This window comes from Pelodiscus sinensis, chromosome 2, assembly GCF_049634645.1.
Source record: "Pelodiscus sinensis isolate JC-2024 chromosome 2, ASM4963464v1, whole genome shotgun sequence".
In the NCBI taxonomy this organism is placed as follows: domain Eukaryota; kingdom Metazoa; phylum Chordata; order Testudines; family Trionychidae; genus Pelodiscus; species Pelodiscus sinensis.
This window is the reverse complement of record NC_134712.1, coordinates 175,748,273-175,775,513: the sequence shown is the minus strand read 5'-3', so window position 1 is coordinate 175,775,513 and position 27,241 is coordinate 175,748,273. Positions and strand designations below refer to the sequence as shown.

The 27,241-nt window shown below is 44.6% G+C and overlaps 1 protein-coding gene across 8 annotated transcripts in view; it reads left to right on the top strand.

Annotated features, from left to right (window-relative positions):
• Positions 1-26,275, top strand: part of CX3CR1 (C-X3-C motif chemokine receptor 1) — a 32,889-nt gene extending 6,614 nt beyond the window's left edge. For 4 of the 8 annotated variants that reach the window (XR_012901891.1, XR_012901895.1, XR_012901896.1 and 1 more), the window contains 2 exons: positions 14,130-17,292; positions 20,289-26,274. Coding sequence is in view for 1 of the 8 variants with exons in the window: in XM_006121756.4 (XP_006121818.1) it covers positions 14,130-15,201 (1,072 nt within the window). In the remaining 7 variants the exon portion in view is untranslated. Of the gene's footprint in view, positions 1-14,129; positions 17,365-20,288 lie in introns of those variants that run through there. The other 4 variants (XR_012901893.1, XR_012901892.1, XR_012901894.1 and 1 more) reach the window with 4 other exon arrangements.
• Positions 26,276-27,241: the final 966 nt, after the last annotated feature.

Here is a 27,241-nt window from a genome sequence, read left to right as displayed (position 1 = left end):
CCCAGTGATGGAGATTCTATAACTTCTGTAGGCAATTTATTCCAGTGTGTAACCACCCTGACCCTCAGGAAGTTTTTTTCCCCTCTAATGTCCAGCCTAAACCTATCTTGCTTCAATTTAAGCCCATTGCTTCTTGTTCTATTCTTAGAGGTTAAGAAGAAAAATGTTTCTTCCTCCTCCTTGTGACAATCTTTTAGGTACTTAAAAGCTGTTATGTCCCCTCTCAGTTTTCTCTTCTCCAGACTAAGCAAACCCAGCTTCTTGAGTATTCTAGGATGCATTTCATCAGGCCTTGGGGAACTGGCCACATCCGTACCACTCAGAATAGAGTCACCAACCACTACTATCCTACCCAGAAGTAATCAGCAGCCAGTTTTTTCCCTGTGACATTCACATCCTCCTCCTCCCCTGGTGGTGTGGCAGCAGCCCTCTGCACCAGAGTAGCTTCCTCAGCCTTGGATGTCTCCATATTAATTGTCTCAAGGAATTCCTTGTGTGTTTGGATGCTCCTTAGCCTAGTCACCACCTCCTGTTGCTCTCTAACCTGCTTTCTGAGGGATTCCACAAGCAAGCACCTTTCACAATGAATGGCCGTGTCCCCTCCCCGCCAGCCTGGCGTCTGTGAGTGGGAAATGCAGGCCACTGTCTCTGCAAAACCACACCAATATCTGAGTACAGGAATCCATGGCCAAGTTCTCCGTCTGGATACAGGCGCAGATGAAGGAGACGGTAGTAGCATTGGTGATGAGGCCCTTCCTAACCATAGCAATTATATTGTGTCTCACTCCCACAAACTCCCTCTCAAACTTCCTGCTGTCTTCCCATACCTTAGCTCCCCTTGGTTGCTTAGCCTCTGGCTTTTAAGGCCTTCTCTCCTAGGTCAGCCAAGCCCCCTTGTTAATCACACAGTGGGACTGAGGCTGATCCAGGGAACAAAGGTGCAAACAGTCTCCAGACACACAATCCCAACTAGATAACCTGAAAGGGAGAGAAAAAAAACCAAACAGCTAAACAAACTTATTTACCCCAAGATTACTACTCTGTCCTCCCCATGTTGTGCTGTGCTGCAGGTGCTGGCTGGATGTCAGACTTCCCCTCACAAATGTCTGCAGTTCAGTGTTGCTCCATTACTGTTGAAAGGTCCTAACTGGAAGGTGAACTATATTGTAATCAGGACTCGACAAATAATGTAATCTACTCACCCTGATTACAACCTGGAAGTGCCGGCGCAGAGCGATCTGCGCGTGCGCAGAACGCAAAACGGCGCGAAACCGCGTGGCTGGCGAGCGAGGCTTGCTGCTGCTTGCCGAGCCCTGATTGTAATGGTTTTGTGCTGTTATAAGTTACACTTTCCATCCCCTCCACTCAGCCCGCCCCTTTCAATACAACTGTTTCAGAAATACTGGTTTCACACATGAAAGCCTAAACTGTTAAAACTGCCCTACTCTGCTTGTGAAACCACTGAATTGTGGTATTGATGGGTAAATTGTAAAATGTGGGTTCAAATCCTCTGATCTCTTTGGCCTAAGTGCATTGTTAGGGACCCGTAAACTACCTGAAGGTTCATGCTTGGATTTCCAAAAGTGACTAGTCATTTGGGGTGCTTCAGTTTTTTGGATCCCTAACTTGAGGTACTTTCAAGGTGCTTGATTTTACAAAAGTGTTGAACACTCCCCCCTGAAAATCAAGCCCCTTTAAAGAGTCTTGAGATAGAGACTCAAAACTGAAGCACCCAAAATCCACTAGTCACTTTTGAAAAATCTTAGCCTCCAGCTCACGGTGCAGTGCCGATCAAAACGGCTGCCTGCCCCCTATGGCTCTCTGTGCTGCAGGGAGGAGAGAGGGAAGGAGGGAGGAACAGGCTTCAGCACATTGTCCCCATCCCAAGCAAAATCTCTCTGATTTTATTGGCCAGAAACCAGACAATGGGAGATTTTGTTGGGGGCAGAGGTAGCGCAGCACAATTTTTCAGCTCTCATTGGCCAGCTTCAGTGCATGAAGCCTCTCCCTCCCTCCCCACTCCCTGCAACACAGAGAGCCACATGCACAGTCAGCCAGCCAGCCAGCAGTCTAGGGCTGCTGGCAGACAAGGAAGCCTGCCTGAGAGTGCTATCAGCTGGGCAACCCACTCCCAACTCCCTCCCACACTCCCTCCCTCCCTCCCAACTCCCTCTCCTAATCCCCTCTCCTCCCCCTCCCTGCCACTCAGGCCAAAATCCTCTCCTGCACCCATACCCACTCCTGGAACATGAACCCCAATCCTTTGCCCAGGTCACAACCTTCTACTTCACCCAAACTCCCTCTCAGACCCCACACTCTCTCCTGCAGTCCAATCCCTTACCCCAAGCTCCCTTCTGCACCCAACCTCTGTCCCAGACCCTACAGCTCCTGCATAAAAAGTGTAGCCCTTGACCACTTACCAAAATCTTGCCATGGCCCCCCATCACAAATTATTGCCCACCCCGTGTCACTTACATGCACACAAAAAACCAATCACAAAATAGTCTGATTGCTTCTAATTCTAATAGATTAATCACTTACTTCACATCAATCAGTACCCTAGCTCTCACACCAAAAGCACCTTCTGAAGCCAATCCTATAATAAACTAAGGGTTTATTAACTAGGAAAAAAGAAAAAAAATGTGTACAAGTTAAAGCAAGCAAACATGCACACAAACAAGTGCAATCTAACCCCTGATCTAGCAAGTAACAGTGTCTTTCATAGCTAATCGGGGAAAACCCTTGGGGCTCTCTGACTTCAGTTTGGGTTTATTAAAAGATAGGATCCAAGAAAAAACTGGCATGGTGCAGAGAAACACAAAATCAGAAGCTCCACTGAAAATAGGCACATCACAATCAGAAATGCCCCTGGAAATGTAAAACAAGCAAGATATGCAAAGACAGTGCAATGTTCCAGTTCTGAGCACTAAACACAGAGTCCAACATCTCTCAGCTACCTATGTAAATCTCTTCCCCATGGGGGGACAAAGATGAGCTGGATGGACTCAAGATCCATCTTGGTCCCAGAGCCCAGCCCACGCCTGGTGCCACTCAGTTGGTGACCCATTTTTTTCCACCGTGCCAGATATTTAACTGCTGCAGAAATCCAGTTAGCTACCACGATGGGGAACTGGCATCACTGGCCCTGTGAGAGTTTAAATGGCAAAGAAATTGACAATTTTCCTGTGTCTTCATTTTATTACCTTCATTCAATCTCTAAGGGCTTGTCTACATTACACAGCTTTTAGTGACACAGCTGCATCCCTAAGAGTCGCGCATTGTAGCAGCCATTTGTCAGCAAAATTCTTCCACTTCCAATGAGTGGCACTCACATTTTTGACAAGAGAGCGTGCCTGCTAACAGCATGCTGTTGTCAGCATCCGGCCCCTGGTTCTTAGGTTCCCCATCCCTGCTCTGACCGCTACATACATTCTTACAAAACTGCTATCTATTTTGAGCAACTCAAAGCATACACATGAACTGGTCTGGCCTCCATCTCGAAATTTGTCCATTCTTAGCTAGTGGCTGCAGCCGTAGTAGGAGCTGGCACCTGGCCATCTAGCATCACTAGAAGCCAGGGCCTCCATCGAGAAGCAAAAGAGGAACACATGCCAACCTGCAAGTGGATCACAGGCAGGCAAGAGGTAGATGGGCTAGTCATGAGTATGCAGAAACAGGTGCATCTGTGTTTGCAAAGGGTGAGTGGCAGAGAATAACGAGGGTGGGACTGACTAGGCATCCTTACATGATGAAAAGTAACAGAGGTAGCCGTGTTAGTCTGATCTTGGTAAAACAAAAATTGACCCTGACAATAAGCAATTTCCTCCTTCCTTGTCTCTTCTTTGTCCCCTCACCCCTCCTCCCACCTTCTGTTCTAGGTAGCTGATGCATTAGTGTGCAATTTCTTTACTTTTTTCATTGTGTCCCTCTGTTATATAATGGTCATGCCAATTCACTTTCAGAATATGATCTGAAGAAGTGGGTCTGCCCCACAAAATCTCATCACCTAATAAACTTGTTAGTCTTCAAAGTGCTACATGACTGCTTTCTTTGTTTAGGCACCCTTAGGTATTCATATATGTCCCCACTATAAATGAAGGCTGGTCCAGAGCCAGTGCTGGCATAGATTATTCAGTATATAAATATACCTCCCTGCTGGGAAACACAGTCTAAAAGAGAAAACCCACATCTGTGCTGCACTGAAGTCCCACTTTGTTTGGATGAGCAGATCAAACAAGAGTGTGAAGAGTGTGAAGGAGGTGTGAAAATCCTTTAAGGTTAAGCTTCTGAGTGCTACACTGCCTGTCTCAGCAAGGTGTTAGAGTCACACCCATGTGAGAAAATCTAAAATATATCTTTGGCTTTTATAGTTGTTGCACCTAAATTAACATCAGCAAATTACAGAAAGATGAAATTACTTACTAAACGGTCTTGTTTTTGACTTGTCAGCTGTAATACCTGTAACTCAAGAATAGTGATAGAAATGTAGCCATGGAGACAGACCCATAGTCTCCTATAGACAACCACCTAACCTCAAGATGATTCTTACCAACAACCACAGGACATACCACACTAATACCAACCCTGGTACCTTCCCTTGCAACAAACCCTGTTGCCAGCTTTGTCCACATATTCATTCTGCTGATACCATTATTGGATCTAACCAAGTGAGTTATAAGATCAAGAACACATATTCCTGCGCATCCAGAAATATAATCTATGCTATCATGTGCCGAAAGTGTCCGTCTGCTATGTACATTGGACAAACATCTCAGACACTTCGCTAAAGGATTAATGCCCACAAAGCAGATATCAGACAAGATCACAAAGAAAAAACAGTTTCTTGCCATTTTAACCAGAAAGGACACTCTCTCAATGACTTAACCACTTGCATTCTGCTACAAAGACCTTTTACATCTGCACTTGAAAGGGAATCCTCTGAAATGTCATTCATGTTAAAATTCGACACTTTCCAAAAAGGACTCAACAAACACTTGAACTATCTCACCCATTACCAAGATAGTTTCCCCAATTATCACCTCTAATACCATTAACTCACAAACATCCCACTCTCCCTACCTCTAATATCATCAATTCACAGACACTTACCTTCCTTCCTTCCTCCCCCCCCCCCCCCCCCCCGCTGCATCCCCCTCCTGTTCTGCAATGTGATTTGTCCTTTTCATATTTGTTCATTTTTTTAATTGTATCCTTTGGTATATATGGTTGTGACTACTTTCTTCCACTATTTGATCTGAGGAAGTGGGTCTGGCCCACGAAAGCTCATCATCTAATAAACCATCTTGTTAGTCTTTAAAGTGCTACATTGTCCTGCATTTTGCTGTAACTCAAGACACATCTAAATAGAGGAGCAACACTCACAGCATTACATTAAAGCACACTAAGTCATTTTTTGTGCACACCAGCAACGTCTACATGGACCAATTAATGCCTAATGTTTTAGCGATATTTAGAAATCATATCCCGGTATTGCACGTTGCTGTACCAGAGAGATAACCCCACAGGTTCTTCGCAAGATCTAAAAGCAGTTAGCATGGATGTTAGCAACAGCATGTTGAAATGAATATGCAATTTGACTGGAAAGATGAGAAATGCAAACTGGGCTTGCTGTCTTTTCAATAGGGGTGTAGTTGGTGGCCACTAAAGATCGCAAAACAATTTACTTCACACTGTAGTATAGAATGATTGAGAATCATTGGTGTGAGAAAACAAAAGGAAAAACTATGTAGCACTTTAAAGACAAACAAGATGGTTTAATAGGTGATGAGCTTTCGTGGCCCAGACCAACTTCCTCAGATCATATTCTGGAAGAGAATTGGCATGACCATATATACCAAAGGAATACAATGAAAAAAGTGAACACATTATTAAACTGACCAATCAGATTTAATACAGAAGGTGGGGTGAGGGAGAGGGAGGGAGGGAATAGCTATTTATGAGTCAATGAATGGCTAATCAGGGGTGATAAGTGGGGAAAGCTATCTTTGTAATGGTTAATGTAATTAGCATCTTTGTTAAGGCCCATTTAAGTATCAAATTTAAGCATGAAAGAAAGTTCTGAAGTTTCCCTCAGTAATCTGGTATTAAAGTCTCTTTGAAGTAAGATGCATGTAGTAAGGTCATTAAGACTATGTCCAGGTAGGTTGAAATGAAAAGCAACTGGTTTTTCCTTGTAAAGATGTCTGATTTGTGGGCATTAATTCTTTTGCGAAGTGTCTGAGAAGTCAGCCAACCACAGCGTGCTGCTTTGGGCCCCGCAAATGCTTTGGCCAGGCCTGCTGACTGCAAAGGGTAAGGGAGTGCAGGGAAAGAAAGATGCAGACTGCAATAATATTTTCAGCATCCCATGAGCTCCCTGAATGCCTTTCCGAACACAAATTAAAAAAACAACCACCACCCTATTTAACAAAAATGAGCCTTCTTAGTGGGGAGGAAGTGAATCAATTAGACATTAGCCTAATTTGCACGGTGACCAGTTTCAGAGGAGTAGATGTGTTAGTCTGAATCTGCAAAAGTGGCGAGGAGTCCTGTAGCACCTTATAGACTAACATATTTATTGGAGCATAAGCTTTAGTGGGCAAAGAAGTGGGTCTTTGCCCATGAAAGCTTATGCTCCAATAAATCTGTTAGTCTATAAGGTGCCACAGGACTCCTCATCGCATTAGCCTAATTGAATACAATGTTACAGTAAGACTCAATTTTTCAAAAAAGAAACACTTAAGTTATATACACAACATACTTAGCTGTGTGAGGATACAAGGAGGTGATCACATATATGCACATTTCAACTGCGTGCGTAATAAGGGTAAGTGGGTGTACAATCATCAGACTGTGTGCCTTCAATTTCCCCCAAGAATGAGCATGCCCAACATGAAAGCCACTGTCTGGTGCAAACAGCTGTTTGCACAGTATGGTACTAAAATTTTCAAAAGGAACCCACAAACACAGTGGTTAAACTTGTATGATTGAGAGACGGTCAGCACAGCTGGGGGCCTTGAAGCGAGGGAGGAAGAAATAGAAGTCACACAAGTTCCTTGTCTCAAAATAGTGACTGTCAAACCGCACACCTGGAGATCAAATGCAAGTAACCTAGAGATGAGGGGATAAGCCAACAGAGCTGTTAAACCTCAAGATTCAGCGTCAGGAGCTAGCCATATTTACAAGTCCTATTGATCATACCCCATAGATCAGATTAATATGTGAACTACTGCGCAATAGACAGCTGCCCCAGAGGAGTCTCAGTATGACAAGAGAGACAGAGCAGAGAAGACACGCATTTTCCTATGGAGCTTCAGGGGGTAGCCAAGTTAGTCTGTTACAGAAAAAAAAACAGTGAGCAAACGGCCTGGTAGCACTTTATAGACTAACAAAACATGTAGATGGTATCATGAGCTTTCATGGGCACAGCCCACTTCTTCAGATAACCGGAGTTATGATTAGAGGATAAGGAAACTCGAAATAAATAGGAGAAGGGAAGGGCGAGGGGGGAGGGGAGGGGAGAGAAGACAGATGTTCTGTCGCCCACCCCCCTACCTCTATGCATAAAGTATCAGGAGAAAGGGTCCTAAACCTGAGTAGATAAAGATCAAAGTCAGTGGATGGATAAGACAGGAAGAGTTAGCTAACTACTTGCTAACTACTTTCTGAATAGTATCCTTCCTGCCTTATCCATCCACTGACTTTGATCTTTATCTACTCAGGTTTAGCAGCCTTTCTCCTGATACTTTATGCATAGAGGTAGGGGGGTGGGCCACAGAACATCTGTCTTCTCCCCCCGCCCTTCCCTTCTCCTATTTATTTCAAGTTTCTTATCCTCTAATCATAACTCCGGACATCTGAAGAAGTGGGCTGTGCCCACAAAAGCTCATGATACCATCTACATGTTTAGTTAGTCTATAAAGTGCTACCAGACCATTTGCTCACTGTTTTTTTCCTATGGGGTCAGAGAGGATGATTTGAGCATTACAGTCCTCACTCAACCTGTCACACAGGGTGCTGCAGGGTCCATTACAGAGCTGCATCCAAAATCTGAGAGGAACAAAGCGTGGGAAGTGTCAGGGGGTAGCCGTGTAAGGCCAGTCCTCACCCACAGAACCTGCCAACCTGAAGCAAATTTTCTCCAGCAACTATACACCACACCACAGTAACTCTACCTCAGGAACTGATACCTCCAACAAACCTCGGTGCCAACTCTGCCCACATATCTACACCAGCGACACCTCACAGGACCTAACCACATCACGGGTTCATTCACCTGCACTTCTACCAATGTAATATACACCATCGTGTGCCAGCAATGCCCCTCTGCTATACAAGCAGTCCCCGGGTTACGTACAAGATAGGGACTGTAGGTTTGTTCTTAAGTTGAATCTGTATGTAAGTCGGAACTGGCGTCCAGATTCAGCTGCTGCTGAAACTGATCAGTTTCAACAGCGGCTGAATCTGGACGCCAGTTCTGACTTACATACAGATTCAACTTAAGAACCCCAGGCATCCCCAAGTCAGCTGCTGCTGAAACTGATCAGCGGCTGATTCCAGGAAGCCCGGGACAGGGGCTTCCTGTAGTCAGCCACTGGTCAGTTTCAGCAGTAGCTGACTTGGGGACGCCTGGGGCAGCCGCTGCTGAAACTGACCAGCAGTGGCTGAATCAGGACGCCTGGGGCAGAGCAGCTGGGGTGCTGCCGGGTTGGTCCTGTAGCGCCCAGAGCGGCGCTACGGGACCAACCAGCAGCACCCCAGCTGCTGTACCACAGGCATCCGGAGCAAAGCCGTGGAGCACGGGGGCAGCGGGACAGCCCAGACGCGCCGTGGCTGTCCTGCTGCCCTCGGGCTCCGCGGCTTTGCTCTGCTTTGCTCCCCCTCTCCCTGGTCTGCAGACCATGGAGACGGGGAGCAAAGCAGAGCAAAGCCAAGGAGCACGCGGGCAGCGGACAGCCCAGACGCGTCTGGGCTGTCCGCTGCCCGCGTGCTCCGCCGCTTTGCTTCCTCTCCCTGGTCTGCTGGAGACCAGGGAGACGGGCCCCGTTCATAACTCGGGGACTGCCTGTATACATCGGCCAAACTGGACAGTCCCTACGTAAGAGAATAAATGGACACAAATCAGATATCAGGAATGGTAATATACAAAACCTGTAGGAGAATACTTCAATCTCCCTGGACACACAGTAGCATATTTAAAAGTAGCCATCCTGCAACAAAAAAAATCTTTAAAAATGGACTTCAAAGAGAAGCTGCAGAGCTACAATTCATCTGCAAATTTCACACTATCAGTTAGGATTAAACAAAGACTGTGAATGGCTAGCCAGCTACAAAAGCAGTTTTTCCTCTCGTGGTGTTCACACCTCCACATCAGCTGTTAGAAGTGGGCCTCATCCTCCCTGACTGATTGACCTCCTTATCTCTAACCTTACTCTTGATTAGTGATAGAAATGTAGCCGTGTTAGACTGGGGTAGCTGAAGCAAAATGTAGGACAATGTAGCACTTTAAAGACTAACAAGATGGTTTATTAGATGATGAGCTTTCGTGGGCCAGACCCACTTCCTCAGATCAAATAGTGGAAGAAAATAGTCACAACCATATATACCAAAAGGATACAATTAAAAAAATGAACACATATGAAAAGGACAAATCACATTTCAGAACAGGAGGGGAATGCAGGGGGGGGGGGAGGAAGGAAGGTAAGTGTCTGTGAATTGACGATATTAGAGGTGGGGAGAGTGGGATGTTTGTGAGCTAATGGTGTTAAAGGTGATAATTGGGAAAGCTATCTTGATAATGTGTAAGATAGTTCAAGTGTTTGTTCAATCCTCTTTGGAGAGTGTCGAATTTTAACATGAATGACAGTTCAGAGGATTCCCTTTCAAGTGCAGATGTAAAAGGTCTTTGTAGCAGAATGCAGGTGGTTAAGTCATTTAGAGAGTGTCCTTTCTGGTTAAAATGGCAAGAAACTGTTTTTTCTTTGTGATCTTGTCTGATATCTGTTTTGTTGGCATTAATCCTTTGGCGAAGTGTCTGAGATGTTTGTCCAATGTACATAGCAGACGGACACTTTTGGCACATGATAGCATAGATTATATTTCTGGATGCGCAGGAATATGTGTTCTTGATCTTATAACTCACTTGGTTAGGTCCAATAATGGTATCAGCAGAATAAATATGTGGACAAAGCTGGCAACGGGGTTTGTTGCAAGGGAAGGTACCAGGGTTGGTATTAGTGTGGTATGTCCTGTGGTTGTTGGTAAGAATCATCTTGAGGTTAGGTGGTTGTCTATAGGAGACTATGGGTCTGTCTCCCAGAGCCTCTTGGAGTATGGTATCCTGTTCCAGTATAGGCTGTATACATTATCAATAAACTACAGCCTATACTGGAACAGGATACCATACTCCAAGAGGCTCTGGGAGACAGACCCATAGTCTCCTATAGACAACCACCTAACCTCAAGATGATTCTTACCAACAACCACAGGACATACCACACTAATACCAACCCTGGTACCTTCCCTTGCAACAAACCCCGTTGCCAGCTTTGTCCACATATTTATTCTGCTGATACCATTATTGGACCTAACCAAGTGAGTTATAAGATCAAGAACACATATTCCTGCGCATCCAGAAATATAATTTATGCTATCATGTGCCAAAAGTGTCCGTCTGCTATGTACATTGGACAAACCTCTCAGACACTTCGCCAAAGGATTAATGCCCACAAAACAGATATCAGACAAGATCACAAAGAAAAAACAGTTTCTTGCCATTTTAACCAGAAAGGACACTCTCTAAATGACTTAACCACCTGCATTCTGCTACAAAGACCGTTTACATCTGCACTTGAAAGGGAATCCTCTGAACTGTCATTCATGTTAAAATTCGACACTCTCCAAAGAGGATTGAACAAACACTTGAACTATCTTACACATTATCAAGATAGCTTTCCCAATTATCACCTCTAACACCATTAGCTCACAAACATCCCACTCTCCCCACCTCTAATATCGTCAATTCACAGACACTTACCTTCCTTCCTCCCCCCCCCCCCGCATCCCCCTCCTGTTCTGAAATGTGATTTGTCCTTTTCATATGTGTTCATTTTTTTAATTGTATCCTTTGGTATATATGGTTGTGACTACTTTCTTCCACTATTTGATCTGAGGAAGTGGGTCTGGCCCACAAAAGCTCATCATCTAATAAACCATCTTGTTAGTCTTTAAAGTGCTACATTGTCCTACATTTTGCTTCACTCACTCTTGATTGGCATTCTATTCTTATGCCTGTACATTTATATCTGCCTCTGGAATTTCCACTACGTGCATCTGACAAAGTGGGTCTTTGCCCACGAAAGCTAATGCTCCAATAGATCTGTTAGTCTATAAAGTGTGGAAAGTGCTTTTAGAAATCTCAACAGAGCAACTCTATGATATGGAACCTAGAAAACCCAGATCACCAAAATGGAAAATCAGCCTTCTGCTGTGGCATCTGACTCAGGTGATCTCCCTGCCTGCAGTCATCTCCTCCATTCTACCTCCCACAGTTTTCTTCTTCTCAGACTCTTAAATAGCCCTGGGCTAATTGGGCTGGCAGCTGGCTCTCATTCTCCAGTTAGGGCAGCTTCTTTCCAGTCCTCTTTACTCACCTAAATGGGGCTGGCATAGTAGGGGACTGATTCTGAAATCAGTCATTCTGCTTAAGTACCCTGCCCCAAGGAGCCATGGAATGATCGGGCTGTACAAGAATTAGGCTTGTGGGGACTTTCTAAAGTTTTACATTGTTTTATTTTTGAACACAGTTATTTTTTGTAAATTATTCTACATTTGTAGGTTCAAGTTTCATGATAAAGAGATTGCACCATAGTATTCACACTAGATTAACTGAAAAATACTACTTTTGTTTCTTTACAACACAAATATCTTACTATGTATTTTAGAAACGTGTGTCTGAGTCCATTTGTTCAAAACCTCCTCCTACACGGTAAAAGCTAGGACCTCCCCATTTGGTAGGCAGCTTCCTCTTATTGTAACTTCAAGCAAGATCAGGGTTTGGTTGTGCCAAGATAATGGGATGTGAGTGGAGTTCTATTGTGTCTCATAAGTGACAATGGAAGGATCTGATAGGAGGGACAGTTATACTGAAGATTGACCACAGAGAGCAGCAAGGGGATAGAGATGGAGACTGGGACAGTTATAACCCCATTGGCCAGCAGGGAGCAGGGCAAGAGAAAGGGACAACTGCCTACTATATGTTTCAGAGAGTTTTTCTGTTCCCCAGCCGGGAGATGTATACCCCTCCATCAGCTGTGCCCACTGGAGCTGCAGCAGCCATGAAGAGGCACTTCTCACCTGGCCCCAAGCTGCTGCAGTGAGAGAGGGCTGGGGTTGTCCTCTCTCCCCAGGGCAGCCTGCATACTGAACCCCTCCTCCCCAGCCCCACCACAGAACAATGATTTAAATGCAGAAAAATGAAACTTATTTGAAAAACGAGTAGTCCTGTAACACCTCAGAAACTAACAAAGAGTTAGAACCAGAGAGAGATAGTATCATGAACTTTCGTTGGCAAAACCCACTTCCTCAGATGAACAGAGCTAAGGACTTGAGCTGGTTAAATCTTCTATCTTATAATATGAAATGAGCACTGAACACTTTGCATTCTGAAAATCTAGAAAACATCCAAAAATATTGCAATAAATGGCTTTTTATTATTGTTTAACATCGCAATTAATTTTTAGCCACTTGATAACCCTAATCATATCCCTTTAGTAACATGTTCCTATAATTACTCCCACTTTTAAAGATTTACAGCACATTTCCAGCTAGAATGTTTTTAATTTAATTGGATGTCATTTACCTTTGCGAGGATCAGATTTTTTTTTCTTCTCATTTATGTTTTTATGCCATGATCAATGCACAGAGGCAACTGAATTGAAATACAACGATACAGATGGAGCTACTGGATTGACTCTGTAGGTCAGCTCATTGATTTAAATGAGAATGCTGCCAACATTAGCACTGCAAGATCAGGTTGGGGTGATTTCTGCTCATTACAAAGATTGTCTCATCTACTCCCTGGTCTAGCTTTGCAGCCAGCAGCACTCAGATAACCTCATTTTTTAAGGAGTAAGGGTTATTTCAAAAGAAGGGGTTTTTTTCTGAAATAACCCTGTCTAGAGAGAGGAGTATTTTTTCAAAATAGGGTATTTCGAAAAAGAGCCCAGATGCCATTATGTAAATGAAGTGCGAGAAATTAAAATCCATGTCTCATTTGCAGTTTCACTCAGCTGCATTTACATTCCTCTCTCAAAAAAGGAAAGCAATACTGTATAGACATACCCTAAGATACCACAAGACGACTCCTTGTTTTTACAAAATAAGCAATAAACTTCCTGGCATGGCAGAAATCTGTCACGGCAGATTAGTTCCTAATTGCCAATAGTGCATCTTATGCCTTCTACTGAAGTATCTGAAACTTGTGTCTTTTATAATGTTTGTGCACTGCCCAACATAATGGAGCCTAATCTAAACTGCAACCTCTGGGCAACATTACTACACAAACGACAATAATGCAAGCAAGTTTGCAATCTGTCTTTCATTTCTGTTTGTCACAGGAAAGTGGAAGCATGATTCAAGGGCTAGCTCCTCTGAGCTGGAGATTGGTTTGAGCACCTGCAAATCGCCCTTCCATCATGAACTTTCATGGGACATTTTCTGTGCAATTTCTATGTCACCGTCTTGTAATAAAAAATTCCTGTGTGTTTCCTACATAACAAATTGGTTATTTGTAGTCAAACAAAAAATAACACACGCATTATGCAAACAGCATGGGCACCACTGGTTTTTATGATTCCCCACAAATAGAACTGTGGGTAGAGACCCTTAAATACTATGCTTACCAGTGCTCAAGGTATCCTACATTTTATGCTGATGAACAGATCTATTAAAGGCATTATTTGTGTGTGTGTGTGTGTGTGTGCGTGCGTGCGCACGCGCACGGGGTGGGAGGGGACTCTTCATTGACTGTCTCCAGTAAGAGAATTTGACTCTCTTTCTTAACCGTAAGGTGCAGGTTGCAGGATTTACCTATCTGATGACTATTTTCCCCCTTTTTATATCTTTGCAAGGCAATCACTCATCATGGCCAAAGCATTCCTGGAAGTGACGACTGAATTTACCTATGATGAAGAATCTGCCGTTTGTGACAAAGTGAACATCCATGAATTTGGGAAAGCATTTCTGCCAGTGTTCTACGTTCTTGTGTCTGCTCTTGGCCTGTTAGGGAACCTCCTGGTGGTTTTTGCCATCACGAAGGGTGGCCGACAGAAGAGCATCACAGACATTTTTCTTTTGAACTTGGCTATCTCAGACCTTCTTTTTGTGATCTCTCTTCCTTTCTGGGCTTCCTATGTGATTCGTGGATGGACACTTGGGAACATTGCATGCAAAATCATCTCCTCGCTTTATTATGTGGGTTTCTTTGGGGGCATGTTTTTCATCACTGTCATAAGCATTGATAGATATCTGGCTATTGTGCAGGCCGTATTTTCTTTCAAAGCCAGAACAGTCAGCCATGGCTGTGTTACCTCTCTTGGGGTGTGGTCAGTGGCCCTTTTAGTCTCAGTGCCACATTTTGTGTTCAACCAGAAGACAGAGGAACAATGCACCTCTGTGTATCCTGATCACCTTAAGAAAATCTGGCCCATTTTCTGCATGGCGGAAATGAATGTTTTAGGATTCCTTATCCCAGCCTTTGTCATAAGCTATTGCTATTTTGGGATCATCAGGACATTGCTTGCCTGTAAAAACCACAAAAAAACAAAAGCCATAAAACTAATTTTAGTTGTGGTGATTGTGTTTTTCGTCTTTTGGACCCCCTACAATGTATTGATTTTTCTGGACACTTTAAAAAACTATGAATTAGTTGACAAATGCAACACGTCAATGGACCATGCAATGCATGCAACTGAAGCACTAGCATTCAGTCACTGTTGTCTCAATCCATTTATCTATGCTTTTGCTGGTGAAAAATTCAGGAAGTACCTTCATCGTTTGTTTCTGAAGTACTGCTCATGCCTATGCTTCTGTGGTCCCTGCAGCCAATACCAGGCTAGCTCTCTGACTACCACTCCAGAAAGCATGCTGAGCAGCAACCCAACCCAGAACACCAGTGACCAGGAGGCCTCTGCCATTCTGTGAGAGGCTCAGTTAGCATACCTCTAGATCAGCGCTCCCAACCTTTTCCAGATGGAGACCCATTTTGACAATTCAGGAAGATTTTAGTGACTCAAGGCAATTAAAAAACGGGGGAAGGAGGGGAGGCAGAGCCACCTGGGGAGACACTTGGCAACCCTTTTGAAATGTATGGTGACCCATACTTGGGTGCTGACCCATAGGTTGGGAAACCCGGCTTTAGATATACACCTTGTCTGCGGGTCGCCATTCAAATGTTTACATTTACCAAGTATGTGTGCCTGAGTGTGCCTGAATGCCAGGTCTTTCTGGGGGTGGGGGGGGGGGGGAAGAGGGCAGCTGCACTCTGATTCAAAAGGTTGTAGGGCTCTCAGTCACCACCACTGCTATCAAGGCAGAATCCAGATCCTCAGGCCCTTTTAATCACCCCTGGAGAGACAGTCCAAGCAGCACTGAGAACTGGTTGACCATGGCTCCACCCGTTCAAGGAGCACAGAGTTGGTTGCTCCCCACCCCCACCCAGCATTAACTATTTTTTAAAATGACAGCTTTAACCATGACAGCTGAACAACTTGTCAAGACAATATCGCAGCAGAATCAAGAAAAGAAAGAATAAAACAGCAGAAGAAAGAAAAGAAGAATTTAAGGACTGATAACGTGATAGAAATATGGACAATAAAAGTATGTTTGTGAATATTAATCTATCTGCCCACATATGCATACATACTTTTATAGAAAGAGCATTCTCTGTAAAGTCAATGGGTCAGCTGATTGATTGTAATAATGGGGAATGTTTGATAGACTGTATATTGGGTTACTCTTGGAGTGCAGTGTGAGCCAAGGAATAACTTTCTGGTTTTCCATTTTTTTGATAACACAGCATGTTCTGTTATACAAAACAATAGTGATGTATATAAGTAGATGTAAGCAGCATCTGAATCAATGCTTCCATTACAGCCAGCTGGAATGGGAAAGAAATCCTGGCTCCATTTATGGAAATACAGTTTGCCCCAACTTCGCTTAGATGTGTTAGATATTCAGCTGTTACAATGGTGTTTTGCTCATTGTAGTCAACTTGGCTGGTGTGGGTCACAAATTGTGTTAATACTAATTGTAAAGATTGTAATTATTGGGAAAATACAAAAAAAGAAAGTCTGTGCTTAACCTGGCACAAACTCTCAGTTTAAAGAATGAGATTCTGGGCCTGTGCATGTAAATACAGTTCACTTGGCTTGCTTAGGCCTGCTAGATATCCAGTTGTTACAGAGGTGTTTTGCCCATTGTAACCAATTTGGCTGTTGTGGGGTCACAAATTGAGTTAACACTAAACGCAGGAGTTGTGAGGTATGATCACCAATGCTTGCAGTTATAGTGGGAATACAGCTAAGTTAAACTGTGTTTAACTCAGTTCAAAAGGAGAGACCCTATCAGTGTAAATACACTTGGATGGACAATGGCGCGTCTTCCAGAGCCCTATGAGATTAAGCTGTGGACGGAGGACTCTGAGTGAGTCAGCAGGCTGCATGTCCACCAGGGGTAAACTATAAGACTGGTTCAACCTGTTTCCCCTCACATTTTCAATGTAGAGCTAAATAAAGGCTCCATAAGGACTCTCTTTAGTATGTAAATGTACTCCAGTGGATGCTGGCATTTTTTGTGGCTGGACTGTGCTTTGGGCCAAGAACTGAAAGCGCTGAGAGCTGAAATTACTAGGTTTGACCCAGAGTCAAACCCATCATAAGCCAGTGGAAGATGCAACGAGCAGCAGCATGATGAGTAGTCAGCAGAGTGGCAGCAGAGAGGTGTAAGAAGTGGCCAGGAGGACAGTGACAGCAAGGGGCAACGATTGGCCAGCAAAGCGGTGCCAATGAGCAGCAAGCAGGTGAATGGCAAGTGACCAACAGACTGAGTAAGATGCCTTCTACCTCCTCCCCCCTTCCCACCTTCAGGATGGGAGATGAACTCTGCAGATGCACCTCTGAATTCTGGGTCTGCCCTGACCATGGGCAGCGACTATGAGTGAGGTGCAGAGAAGGGGACATGTACATTGCTGGACTTAGATTTGAGAGTGAAAGGACATTGCCCGACCTATTCGGGGTGAGACTGTTACTCATGGTTTATGTTTATTAACTCTGTGGTGTTTTCCCAAATTAATGCATATTACTTCCCTCTTCTTTTACTCCTAAAGTTCCTTTTCCACACACAGACTCTGTGCTTGCAAGCGGGGAAGCATTGCCTCCCAGAGGCACCCAGGGGTGCTGTGTGAATTTTCTAGGTTACTGGGTGGCAGTTTAAACCAGTTGTGTGTTGGATGGATGGAGAGGAACCCTGGCTGCTGTTAGCTCTACCTGGCAGAAGGGTTAAATATGTATTTGGATTGTAAGCATTTTGGTGCAAGAACCTCTTCTTATGCCTTATGGCTGTGATCTCCAACCTTCTCAAGTATGAGAACTCTTTGAATTTAAGTGCAAGCCAGGATCAACCTCAAACCCAAATACCTTTGCCCCGCCTCCTTTGTGCCCCTTCTCCAAAGCCCTGCCCCCACTCGCTCCATACTTCCTCCCTCTACCATCCTTCCTCCCTTTCATCAGACAGGGGCAGAGGGTTGGAGCGCAGGCTTTAGTCTTGGGTTAAGGGGTTTGGAGTCCAAGAGGGGCTCTGAGCTGAGCCCGGAAGAGGGATTGGGGTGGAGGAGGGGGTTCAGGGTAAGAATCTGTAAGGTAGTTTGGGTCTAGGAGTTCTCAGGGCTAGGGTAGGGTTTGGAGTGCAGGAGTGGGTGCATGACTGTGACAGGGATTGAGCATGAAGGCTCCAGCTGGACACTGCTAGCCATAGGTGGCTCCTGGGTGGTGGTGCAGGGGGGCTAAGGCAGGCTCACCGTGCCCTGGCCCTGCACCACTCTCAAAAGCAGCCAGCAAACTCCTTCCCAAATCTTGTTGTGTCCCCTCCCCCTGTTCTGTGGAGATAGAATAGGGAAGTGGTCTCCAACCTTTTTAACCACAAGATCACTTTTTCAATGTAAGTGCAATGTGAGCTCTACCTCAAACTCAAATACCCTTGTCCTGCTTCCTTCCCACCCTTTCTTTGAGGCCCTGCTCTTGCTCCATCCCTTCCCCGAGGCCTCACCCTGCTCATTCCATCCCCCTTCCTTTCACCAGGCTGGGGTAGAGGGCTGGGGTGCAGGCTCTGGTCACGGGCCAAAGAGTTTGGAGTGAAGGAGGGGCTCTGGGCTTAGCCCAAGGCAGGAGATTAGGACCCAGGAGGGGTTTCAGGATGCAAGCTCTGGGAAGGAGTTTGGGTACAGGGGGACTTGCATCTGGGGCAGGAGTTTGGGTGCAGGAGGGGGTTCCGGGCTGGGACAAGGGTTCAGGAAGCAGGCTCTAGCTGAGCACCATTTAACTGAGATGGCTTCTGGGTGGGGGAGCAATGGGGTTAAGGCAGATTTACTCCTGCCCTGGCCCTGCACCACTCCTGAAAGCAACTGGCATGAGGGGCAGCAATGGTTCCATGGCACCATGTGCTGTCCCTCATCTACTGGCCATGGTTCCCCATTATTGATCAATGGGAGCTGCAAAAGTGGTGTCTGCAGGCAAGGACAGCATATAGAGACCCCCCTGCTCTGCCTTTCTCAGGGGCTGCAGGGACATGCCAGCCACTGCCAGGAGCAGCAATTACCACAGGGGTAATGACTCCAACTATGATAGGTTAGACATTTTAGAACTCGCTACTCAAAGAATTAAATTTAAGCAGAAGAGAGAAGTGAAAATTACGAAATGCACAGACCAGTCAAAAACCAAAAATAACCCACTTTGCAAGCAGTAAAAGAAGTTACAACCACCCCCCATGTGTGTGTTGGGTTGGGAGATAAGAGGAAGGACAATGTGTGTTTGTGAGAATGACAGGCACACACAGATTTGCATTGCCAAGCTCCCTCCATCTCCCTCTCTCTGCGTGGAGAGAGGGTGCACATGTGGGGGGGGGGGAATGACACCCTGACATAAGGGCCACCCCTCTTCTGTCTCCCACAAACTGCACAGCAACCAGAAGGTTCCCAGAGGGTCAGGCAAAGGGCAGGAGCAGTATGATAGCGGATGGAGGGGCAACTGAAATGCCAACACTTGAAAGCTTTCTTGCCAGACTAGTCAGGATCACGTCAGAGGCTCCAAGATCTACTGGTAAATCCCGACACTTCCTGCTTCTCTGCCCACACACCATGATTGATCTGGGGGTGGAGGGATGCATGAAGTTTTTGCTCCCGCCCCTCCAAGAGAGAACCACCAGCTGTTCTGAACAGCTGGTGGTTCCCTCTAGGTTCCCTGCCCCTGACAATGGGAGGAGACTTAGCATGCTCCCCTCTTCCCCCGGCCAATCAGAGCTTGGGGTGAGGGAGAGCAAATGAAGTCTCCTCCCACCCTGCCCTCATCCTGCAAGGAGCACGCGGAGCTTTGAAACGCTGCACCTCTTGCAGGGCAGGGCAGGGCAGGGCAGGGCAGGGCAGGGCAGGAGAAGACTTCTCATGCTCCCCCGTCCACAGGCCAATCAGAGCCTGAGGGCGAGGGAAGCACACAAAGTCTCCTTTCGCCCTGCCCCACTCCTGCAAGGAGTACATGGCACTCCCTGATTGGCCTGGGGGAGGGTGAAAGCACAAAATCTCTCGCTCCCTGCCTTCAGGAGCACAGGGCTGAGAGTCAACTGCACGCTTCCTGGCCCCTAGGCCCTGATTGGCCTGCAGGTGGGGGAGCAGCAGAGCCTCTGTGGGCTGGATCAACGCACTTGGTGGGCCAAATCTGGCCCACGGAGGCCCTTTTGCCCACCCCTGCTCTTAACCATGCCCAACTATTCACATGGGACTGTTTTTTAATGGATTAAAGCAACATCAATGTCACAGTTTTCTGGATACTTGTGGACCCTAAAGTATTTACATAGATTTTGACTTTTCTATATAAAGTCTGTGTGTATAAGAAGCAGTTTACATCTATTGAATTTAAGGCATGTACTCCTTGCCCAAGAGTAAGTTTTTTAAATTTAAAAAAGCCTTCATGAGTATTTTATTTTTAAGTTTACACGACTCTTTTATGTATTTTATTATGCAGTCAGCTTCACCGTAAGCTCACAAAAGGAGAAACCCTGAGATCAGAGGGTAAACAAGCGCAAAAGAATAAAGAAGAGAGACATCTGAGAATGAATAAAATGAATCAGCATCAGTGATTGACAGTGGGATGAAGTCCAGGAACTATGCTTTGATTATTGGTTTGGTTGTTTTAAGAGGTTTTGTATTTTAAGTAAATATATAGGTGTTGGTGAGAAAGATGTAAAAGTTTTATAAAATGTTTATTTGACACTAAATTGGACCATCTCTGTTTGTTTGGTTTCCCTACTTAGGCATGTGCTGCTCTCCTGACAATGCTCTGGTCAGAGAGACAGAGACACCTTCACCCAAATCACCAAAGAACCAGGAATCTGCTTCAAGACCTTTAACAGCAGCACTGCCAACGCCCATACAAAACAGCACAATTACACAGATGGAGCATCAGGGCAGTCCAAAGCTCAAGTACATCAAACCCAAGGACAAAACAAGATGGTGGTAAAAAAAGAAACCACACAGGAACAATGTCAGTTCGCACCACAGTGGTCAGCACCACACCAAGCTCTGAGAAAACAATGGGCAAAACTGCACGCATGTACAAAATGTTCACACGCTTTAGGGGTTGTGCATAAAAAACTAAAGACTGGAAATGACATCAAAACTGCCCAAGGTCTTGCGAATGAGTGTGAAAAATATATTTTAGCTTTCCGGGGTGAGTGGTCTCTGAGCAGGCATGACTAGCTATGGAAAAGGGCCTATCAAGGGACACCCTCCATGGTACACATCAGCTAAAGTGTAAACAAAAGGGGCAAGCAGCATTTTGGGGGGAAAGCTGATTGCTGCTAAAAAGTTCCAGACCAGGATCACTGTAAAATGTGTTTAAAAGTCTGACGAAGTGAGGAGGAGAAAGAGAGATGCCCCCTCCTGGAGGCCCTCGAACTGGTTTGTTGAAAATGGGGAGGCAGAATCCATCCTATGGGCTGGTAGTGACTCTCACACACACAGCCGGCCCACACTACGGGCTAACCGGGCTACCCCATTGTAGGGGGCACTACGTGCAGCTGCCGGACCGAGCGGGGACTGGGCCACACATGCGCTGAGCACCCAGGGGCGCCTTGTGCCTGGGGGCAGGGCCGTGCATGCGCCATACTCCCGGGGGCGGCGCCGTGCTCCCGGGGCGCACGAATGGCTCAGGCTGGCCCTGCTCACACAGCATAAGGGCCTAAACCTCACATTTAAACATTTCAAACAATTTTTAAAAAGCATTCTAAAACACATATTCCACAGTAACCACAGTAGTTTTAGACACATCACACCCACAGCTTGCAACAAAATTAAAAAAAAAAATCCTCACACCTATGTCTGGCACATAATTCACAATTTAAATCTTACAACTAAATTTTACATTTAAAAAATGTAAAACACATGCACTCAGACTTTTAAAGAGCCATTTGCAGAAAGTTACCTTCCACCACAGGATAAAGGGGTGCTGGCACATGGCTCTTTTGTTTTCTATCACGTATATTTGAGGCTATGAGTTAGTTAGCATTATTCCTCAGATGCATCAAATCCCTATGCAATCTGTGTAATATCTGGTGCAGATTTTTTTTTTTAAATTAATTTAACAGTGCCAAGCACGACTATGGTTAACAATGGGATTTTATCTTACCATAGTGAAATGCGGCTTGAAGTTGTGGTTTCCATGCTAAACAGATCGCAGTGCAAAAAATCTGGATCCACTTTTTGAGTAAGGACAGCATGGACAAAGAATAACATTATGTAATATACATTTTCAGAGTCAAAAACAAGCCACATACCATGTCATGCAGTCCAGCAGCAATTCAGTTCAAGATATTTTCTGTTGAAAGAGGACAGTCTTCAAAAACCCTGAGGTTTTAAACCATCTTGACTCTGTTTCAAACTTCAAAGGTCTATAGTCAACAGGTTGATTAAACCACCTCAATTCTGAATTAATATGTACTTTCAGGAATGTAGACACCCTTCCCAAATATCTCCCTTTTGTGACCAAGAAAGTGGAGAATTAAGTTGTCTGCACCCTTGAAAAAGTCATAGCTCTGTAGAGTCTTCTTACAGAATTAAACAATAAATCACCATACACAACAATCTTTAATGTAACCTGAGAAGGGGCCCGTTGCAGATACCAAAGAGTGGCTTAGTTGCTATAATTTTTTTAAACACATTTCTTTCATACTTTAAGATTTCTCTTGTTTTGAACTAAAATGGATGGATCACAATCATATAAACACCTTGCAGATACCCAGAGCTATTAAACCAGTGACAGCTATCCTATGGCTCTCATGAGAGAAACCCTGCCGACTTCTGTTTTGTGAAGTGAAACTCTTTTTCTCCAGCCAGGTCTATACTAGATCTGGAAGGTCAGGTTAAGGTATGCTACTCCAGCTATAGAAAATTCACAGTTAGAGTTGGCTTACCTTAACCCGAGCGTAGCACCATGTTCACAGAAGGAGGCCATTGGGAGCAAACGCTCCCATCGGTTTCCCTTACTCCTCGTAACTGCAAGAAGTACAGGTGCTGGCCAAAACTGCCCTCTATATTCAATTTATGGGTCATAACTAGACCTATTAAATTGAACATTGGAAGAGTGATCTCTGGCATGGTACTCACTTTCTCTTTTCTTTTCTTTTTTTTTCTTTTTTTTTCCCCCTCCTTTATCTCTTGGTTCTCAGAGGACAGATCAGAGAGAAGTTTTTAAATTTTGTTTTTGCTTTCTTCTTTTTTTTCTCTCTCTTTCTTCTCACTTATGTGTAGTCCAGACTGTGGGTCTGTGGCTCCAACCCAAAAAAGCTTCTCTGCCCCTGTGAAGATTTGTGAACCCTGGAAACATTTCAGTTTTGGAGTAAGACCCTTGTTTATGTTTTATAAATATATTATTTTAAACCTTCAATTACTGAGTTGATACAACAGTGAGCCCTGGCAATCAACAAACTCCTGAGGTTTTATTTAAACTGCCCAATAGAGTTCTACTGACTCCTCAGGTTTTATTTCATTTCATATTAATCACAGCTTTCCATCCCCAGGCACTCACCTCTCTTCCTGTGAGTGTACACTCATCAAATTTAATTACTTACAACTAAACAATTAGTCCTCATTGGAACAAGGGTGGGTAAGCACATCTAGACCTACAGACTGAAGAGTCACCCTGGCATGCGGCCACCCATGCTCCATTAATTCCAATGGCAAGTTGGAGCCTAGGTCTCTTAGATTACTTTAAAATGTTCAGCCTAAATGTTTAAACAAACCAGATAAAAGACCTCTGCCCTCTTTCCCCAAGCAAATGGTTCCTTTTTAAAACATGATGGACACAGCAAGAAAAAAGAGGAAATACCCAGGAGCAAAATGAGAAGTCGGTCTCAGGCAAAGACAATGGCATAAAAGAAGAGGTTAAAAATAAATGTTAGGAAAGCTCAGTGCACAGACATGAAATGTGGTTGGGCATGAACACAGATGACATGCTTCACGTAATTAACTTCCCCTTTTGCATTTATATCAGCACCCAGGGCCTGATTTAATGCTTGAGTCAATAGGCATCTTTCTATTAAGTGTCAAGGGATATAGGCTCAGGCCCTTCGACTGCGGCAGTACAGACCAAACTGCTGCACTGTAGCTCCCTCACATGGGGGATCCAGGCATGAATGAAAAGATTCATAGTTTGCATTAATATAATCCTCTTCTGAACATAGGGCCGTGATCTAGGAACTTCTCCATCCCACCAGCTGTGTTACATGAATAAGTGATAGTGCAGCATTATGGGGCATGTGATGGGTTCAATCACAGTGGTCCTCTTGGGATTGTCACTCGATGTGCTAATCATGCCACTGCCTGCCCACCTACCTGCTCTCTGGGGTGCCCCACCACCCTGTCCTGCTGGACCAGAAGCTCCTGTCTCCCCCAGCCACAGCACAGAATCGGAGTAACAGCCCCCCAGCAGAGCAACACAGATGCTGAGCCAGTTCTGGGAGGGCTCCGCTGACAGCATCCAGGAACACAACCCTCAAAAGTGACCAAAATCCCCAATAAATTGGTCTTACTCTGTATAAAAGTTTTACATAGTGAAAGCTCATAAGATGTTTAGTCTCTATCAATGAAAGAGAGACAACATGTGCAGTTGCGGATCCCTCCCGCCCCTTCAGGTAACAATAATTTACATTAGGTTTGATAATAAACAGAAATGTTTTTATTAAGCATAAAAAGTAGGATTTAAGTGACTGCAAGTGAAAACAGATCAAAGGAAGTTACTAAACCTAAACAAACAAAACACGCCAGTTAAGCCTAATATACTGTAACCCTTCTGCCAGGTACAGATAACAGCAGCCAGGGTCAGGTCCAATAACTAGGGGTTCCTCTCCATCCAAACATCACAGTACTGGCTCGATCTGACACCCAGTAACCTAGGAAATTCACACAACAGTTGTGGGCACCTCTGGGAGGCAATGTTTTACTACTCACAAGCACAGAGTCTGAGTGTGGAAAAGAAACTTTTAATAAAGGGGAGGGAAGTAACATGGCAGTAATTTGGGAAATCACCTTGAGCCCCACTCCAAGTAGGTTGGGCAATGTCCTTTCACTCTCAGGTTCTTAAGTCCAGCAATGTACATGTCTCCCTCACATGCCCAGCCCTGCTCTGCATCCCATTCACAATTGCTGCCCTTGATCAAAACAGACCCAGAGTTCAGAGGAGCATCCACAGAGTTTATCTCCCATCATGAGTGGGGGAAGGTAAAGAGGCATCTTACTCACTCTGCTGGTCACTCACCGTCCACCTGCTCACTGTTCTCTGCTGCCACTCTTCGGGCTCCTTGTCATGATGATACCCTGCTGGCTGCTCATTACGCCTCTCTGTTGCCACCCTGGTGGATACTCATCATGCTGTCGATGCTCTGCTAGCCACTCATCATGCCACCATCACCCTACTGGCCGCATGTTGCATCTCTCTGCCACCAACCTGTTGGTTCTCTGTCACCATCTAGTCACTGCTTCTGCCAAAATGTTGTGGATTTGGCTCTGGGCCAAACCTAGTGATTTCAGCTCTTGGCCCAAAGCACAGTCCAGCCCCAAGGTAGAGGAGTGAGCAAGCGGCCAGGGAAAGGACCAAGTTAAGATCCCACATAGGGAGAGGTGGCCATGTCTGGGGGTAAATCCTTTCCAATCCTTTGAGGAAGCACACAACCATGGGGTTTACAAATACTGATTGACCACCATCTATAGGGTAGAATGTGGAAATGTCTGCAAGGTAGAGCCTGTAGATCAGGGTTCTCAAACTTTGTGATACTGTATAAAAGCTCTAGAACTAGTGCAGAAAGAACATTCCACACTCAGACACTGTGTAGGGCTACCCTAACTGTCCTCATGCTTGCCCTTCACACATCCTGCCACAAGGCATTTGCTGGAAGCAGGGCTGGGAATAGGAGGGGAGGGGAGTCCCTGTAATATAGACCATTAAGTCAGGGGGAAGAGGACAACTCCTGGTTGCTTTACGGATATTAAGTGGGCTAGTTATTTCATGTTTATCAAAGCCTTCTCTGTATCTGATGGCACAATGATTTTGTACATAAGCGCTATATTATTTTTATTTATTCTTTACACAGTCGGGCAATCAGAGCCCACTGTAAGCTGCAGCCAGGACTGTACATTCCAGAAACCTGTCTTCCAAAATAGAAGATAGCCTTCAGTTTCTGCAGCAGTATCCCTACTATTTAACATAGCAATGGGAACAACGTGCCACATTATTGTTGATCTAGAAACAATAAATACTATTTCTAAGCAGAGTAATGGGGGTGCTTAAAGATTTCTAATGAAACTGTTTGAACATATTGGAAAAAAATTTCAAATAAAGAAAGCCTTGTGTTTTTTGTTGTTGATCTTTCATCAAAAAACTGAATACCTCAAAACCAAAATATTTTCACTTTTCATCCAAAACCATATTACACCCATATTCCAAAATTTTGATACTGAAGTGCTGCCAGAGTGCCTTGTGGGAGTTGTAGTTTAGGTGCCTTGTGTTCCAATTCATCTGTATGTATCAGGCTCCCTAATCTGACTATATCTCTGTGTGGCACTGTATGTGAAAGATAATGTAGAATCAAATGAAATAAAAATATTAAGTGAATCAACATGTTCCATAGAATCGCTATGGATAGTAATTCCATGCTCCAATAATAAGAAATTAGCAGTAGGGATATATTACCGACCACCTGACCAGAACAGCGATACTGACATTGAAATGCTGAGGGAGATTAGAGAGGCTACCAAAATAGAGAACTCTATAATAATGGGGGATTTTAATTACCCCCATATTGACTGGATACATGTCACCTCAGGAAGAGAAGCAGAGATAAAATTTCTCAATGGCTTAAATGACTGCTTCTTGGAGCAGCTGGTGCAGGAACCCACAAGGGGAGAGGCAATTCTTGATTTAGTCCTGAGTGGAGTGCAGGATCAGGTCCAGGAAATAACCGTTACAGGACCGCTTGGGAATAGTGACCATGATATAACAACATTCAACATTCCTGTGGTGGGAAGAACACCTCAGCAGTCCAGCACCCTGGCATTTAATTTCAAAAAGGGGAATTACACAAAAATGAGGAGGTTAGTTAAACAGAAAGTAAAAGGCACAGTGACTAGAGCCAAATCCCTGAAAGCTGCATGGAAACTTTTTAAAGACACCATAATAGAGGCCCAACTTAAATGTATACCCCAAATTAAAAAACATAGCAAGAGACCTAAAAAAGAGTCACCGTAGCTTAACCACCATGTAAAAGAAGCAGTGAGGGACAAAAAGGTATCTTTTAAGAAGTGGAAGTCCAATCCTAGTGAGATAAATAGAAAGGAACATAAACACTGTCAAATCAAGTGTAAAAATGTAATAAGAAGAGCAAAAAAAGATTTTGAGGACCAGCTAGCCAAAAACTCAAAAAAAAA